The sequence below is a fragment of the Lupinus angustifolius genome, chromosome LG13 (genome assembly GCF_001865875.1).
Source record: "Lupinus angustifolius cultivar Tanjil chromosome LG13, LupAngTanjil_v1.0, whole genome shotgun sequence".
NCBI lineage: Eukaryota > Viridiplantae > Streptophyta > Magnoliopsida > Fabales > Fabaceae > Lupinus > Lupinus angustifolius.
In genome coordinates this window covers 15,243,221-15,247,768 of record NC_032021.1, presented here as the reverse complement: position 1 = coordinate 15,247,768, position 4,548 = coordinate 15,243,221, and the positions used below count along the sequence as shown (strand labels likewise).

The window sequence follows — 4,548 nt, the reverse complement described above, 5'->3', positions numbered from 1 at the left end:
TAAGTTAAGAAGTATACGTTGCACTTATTTACTCTTTTTTATCATTTTGTCGGTATGTAGATTCTATTCGATTAAAAAATTACAATAAAAAATTACATGTATGTTCAATTCTAGATATAAAGGTTAATATGATTATATCCGATTACAATAAAGAATTTGATTAACCTAAAAAGTACTAGAGGTAAAAAAAGTCATAGGAGAATAGTTGATCATAATCATATAACTGCAGCTAATGACTAGTCTAACAGTAGTAGTATGACACTAAAAATTCAAAAAACTATTTGCATATAAATTTAAAAGGTTCAAATCAAAGACATGGATTAAAGCGCACTTTTGAGAAAAAATAGGACTAAAACATGAGAGTATTTATAATTTAAATATCACTAAACCAACAAATCAATTTCAATGTAAAGATATTTCAATTAAAGAATTATAGAACAAATGTTTTAATTTAGAGTCTTTGATAGTAAGTAGAAACAACTTACCATATAGATTTTAAGTAGGAGTGTTACGTCAGAAATTAAGCAATGAGTCATTGTTAAAAATTTAACACATCCAAATCACAATTGACACAAATTACCCTCATTACGTGTAATACATAGAATAAAATGAATTGCTATATATATATATATATATATATATATATATATATATAGCAATTAAGGAATTATAGAACGAATGTTTTAATTTAGAGTCTTTGATAGTAAGTAGAAACAACTTACCATGTAGATTTTAATTAGGAGTCGTAGAAATTAAGCAATGAGTCATTGTTAAAAATTTGACACATCCAAATCACAATTGACACAAATTACCCTCATTAAGTGTAATACAAAGAATAAAATGAATTGCTATATATATTGTATGATTCATTCTAAATCCTCAAACTTGAACAATGGCAAGGTATAGTTTTAATGTCTTCTGTGTCTCTTTTATTCTGGCATGCACATTGTTTTCAAAGTGTGACGCAAGTCATGATAATCCAAAACTTTATATTGTGTATATGGGCTCACTTCCTAAGACACCATATTCTCTGGCTTCTAACCATTTAAGCATGATGCAACAAGTCTTTAATGACAATGATGCAACAAATTCTTTAATCCATAGTTACAATAGAAGTTTCAATGGGTTTGCTGCCATGCTTACTAATCAACAAAAGGAAAAGCTTTCTCATATGGAAGGTGTAGTCTCAGTTTTCCCAAGTAGAAAACTCAAATTACACACAACTAGGTCATGGGACTTCATTGGGCTCCCCGAGTCAGTCAAACGAAGTCTTGCTATAGAGAGTGATATTGTGGTTGGAGTTCTGGACACCGGTATATGGCCTGAATCTGATAGTTTCAATGATCAAGGTTTTGGTCCTGTTCCAAAACATTGGAAGGGTGCATGCGTGGGTGGTGAGAACTTTACTTGCAATAATAAGATCATTGGTGCTAGATATTATGCAGATTATTCGGCCAGAGACAAGGATGGCCATGGAACACATACTGCATCAACAGTTGTTGGAAACTATGTTCATAGTGCAAGCTTTTATGGACTTGCAGAAGGTACTGTAAGAGGTGGAGTCCCATTAGCAAGATTAGCTGTATATAAAACATGTAATGTATTTGGATGTGATAGTGCTGCTATCATGGCTGCTTTTGATGATGCCATAGCCGATGGCGTAAACATTATTTCAGTTTCACTAGGAGGTTCTTCCCAATCACCTTTCGATGAAGATCCTATCGCAATTGGTTCATTTCATGCTATGGCAAGAGGGATACTCACAGTGAATGCTGCAGGTAATGAAGGTCCAGATCCAAGCTCTATTGCTAGTGTAGCGCCATGGATACTTACTGTAGCTGCAAGTACAATAGACAGAAAATTCATTGGCAATGTAGTTTTGGGGAATGGAAAAACATTAACAGGTATATCAGTAAATTCTTTCACATTCAATGGAACAAAGATTCCCATTGCTAAGATAAATTACAACCCAGGATGTCCAGGAAAAGATGCTAATACATGCAAATGTTTAGAAAGCCTTTTAGTGGATGGAAAAATAGTTTTATGTGATGCAAGTAATGGAAATATAGAGATAGATTATAATGAAGGGCGGCCTAATGGTACAATCATACAATATCGTAAAGGTGTACCAGCCTTAGTCAATCCATTACCTTCCTTGATGTTGTCTGAAGTTGAGTTTCAACTTTTGAAATCCTACACGAATTCAACAGACAATCCTAAAGCGGAAATACTAAAGAGTGAGACAGTTAAAGATAATAATGCTCCTATGGTAACTGATTTTTCATCACGTGGGCCAAATACAATTGCTCCAGAAATTTTGAAACCGGATATAAGTGCCCCAGGAGTGGATATCTTAGCTTCATTTTCACCAGCAGGTTCTCCATCAGGTTATGAAATTGATAAAAGATCTGCAAAATATAACATAATATCAGGAACATCCATGGCATGCCCCCATGTCTCTGGAATTGCTGCATATTTGAAAACATTTCATTTGGATTGGTCACCGGCGGCCATAAAATCTGCTCTTATGACTTCAGCAAAACCTATGAAGGGTTCTGAGGATGATATTGGAGAATATGCTTATGGGTCTGGTCATGTCAATCCTATTCCAGCTATTGATCCTGGACTTGTCTATGACATTTCTTTGGAAGATTATATACAAATGCTATGCAACTTGGGTTATGATAACGGAAAGGTTAAATTAATCTCTGGAAAAGATAATGCTTGCTCCCATGCTCCTAATAGATCATTCGTGAAAAATCTAAATTATCCCGCGCTTGCTATTGATGTTAAGCCAATGACATCTTTTACCATACAGTTTAATAGAACTGTCACAAATGTTGGCCTAGCAAACTCAACTTATAAGGCAACAATTTTACCAAATCCAAGAATCAAAGTTATGGTGGTACCTGAGATTCTATCCTTCAAATCTCTACATGAGAGACAATCCTTTATCGTCACGGTCACCGGTGATAAATTACCTACATCAATTGTGCTTACTTCATCATTAGTGTGGTCAGATGGCACCCACAACGTCAGAAGTCCAATTGTTATAAATGTTTCTAAATAGATATTAAAAAATATATAATAAATTTTTTGAATTTTCTATTAAATTCTCGTACACTTGATTATTTATTGTTCAAGACAAGTCGTCAACGTGCATACATTTAGATATTAATCATGAAAGAAAAAAGAAAATGTTTAGAATCTATACTTCAAAATATTAGATTGTTAGCACTTTATATATTGCATCTAACTATGATCTAGTTATTTAAGTTCACGAAGATATCAATCTTATTAATATTATATTAGTTATCTTTTCATAATTTTGATGTGATAGTATTATCATTTAATTAGCTTCTAAGTCTTATAAATAGGAAATATTCTAACCAATTATTATGAACTTGTGAGAAACAAAAATAAAAATAAAAAGTTCAAGGGAACTTGTGTGTCGAAGAAACTTTTGTGAAATCAAATTTTATACCTATAAAATCTTAATTAAACAAATTAATTACTTTAATTGCTAACACATATCTATTATCATCTATAACTTTCATGTCATCTAGTCAGTAACTTCCACTTGTCAATTCCATAGTGCTATTTTTAATTATTTTTGTTTTATTACATAATTTTTATGAATAATAATTTATTAAATAAACTTTTTTATTTACTTAATAAATAATAACAAACATTTCATTTAAATAATAAATAATAATAATTAAATTCAATAAATCAATAATTAAATAAAAAACTCTAAAATAATTAATTTAAAAATCGTTTAAGGAATTTGACAATTGTCCTATATGTCTACTTGATCCGGATTGAAAAATGGTTGTGATCATTACCATTGCACATGCAATCTCCTAAGAAGTGAGGATTGTCTGAAAGTGCAAAGTGTCAAGGATAGCACTAGCAATGTTTTGCCTATGTTTTGATGAAGACAAGGTTCTATTAAAGCTTCAAGATGGCTCAACAATTAACATGCCTAGAGCTCATTTGATCATATATAGACTAGGATATAAATATAGTCATTATTCTAAGTAGTCTGAGATGTGTGCCGTAGTAAGTGAGTATAGGTGAGGTGAACCTAGGTGCAAGTCTCTCAAGCCATCATAATTATCATATCATTTCCATGAGACATATCATCTAGTATTGTATGTTCATGCATTAATCATACATGTTATATGTGCATATTAGGCATAATATAATTGTTAAAACATGTATAGAAGTTGTGCATAATATATGAGAAGTTTACCTTTTGAACCATGTATTTTAATATGCTAGTTAATCGATTAACGTTGTGACTTAATCGATTAACTCAACTGTTTTTTTTTGCTAAATCAGTGTTTTTGTTACAATTGTTTTCTGTTTCCATTTTGTTGCACTGGTTAATCGATTAACAGGTTGCCTTAATCGATTAACGGGTTTATTTTGTGTTATAACTGATTTCTGTTTTAACCGTTTAACTGATTGCAATGAATCCAACTGTAAAAACTGCCTAGTATAAATAGAGGCAACTTCCAGAAAACTGTAGCATTGCATTCTATT

General features: G+C 31.7%; 1 protein-coding gene across 1 annotated transcript; it reads left to right on the top strand.

Annotated features, from left to right (window-relative positions):
* LOC109363635 (subtilisin-like protease SBT4.4) lies at positions 893-3,070 on the top strand. Its single transcript, XM_019609889.1, has one exon. The coding sequence runs from the start codon at positions 893-895 to the stop codon at positions 3,068-3,070; it is 2,178 nt and encodes a 725-aa protein (XP_019465434.1).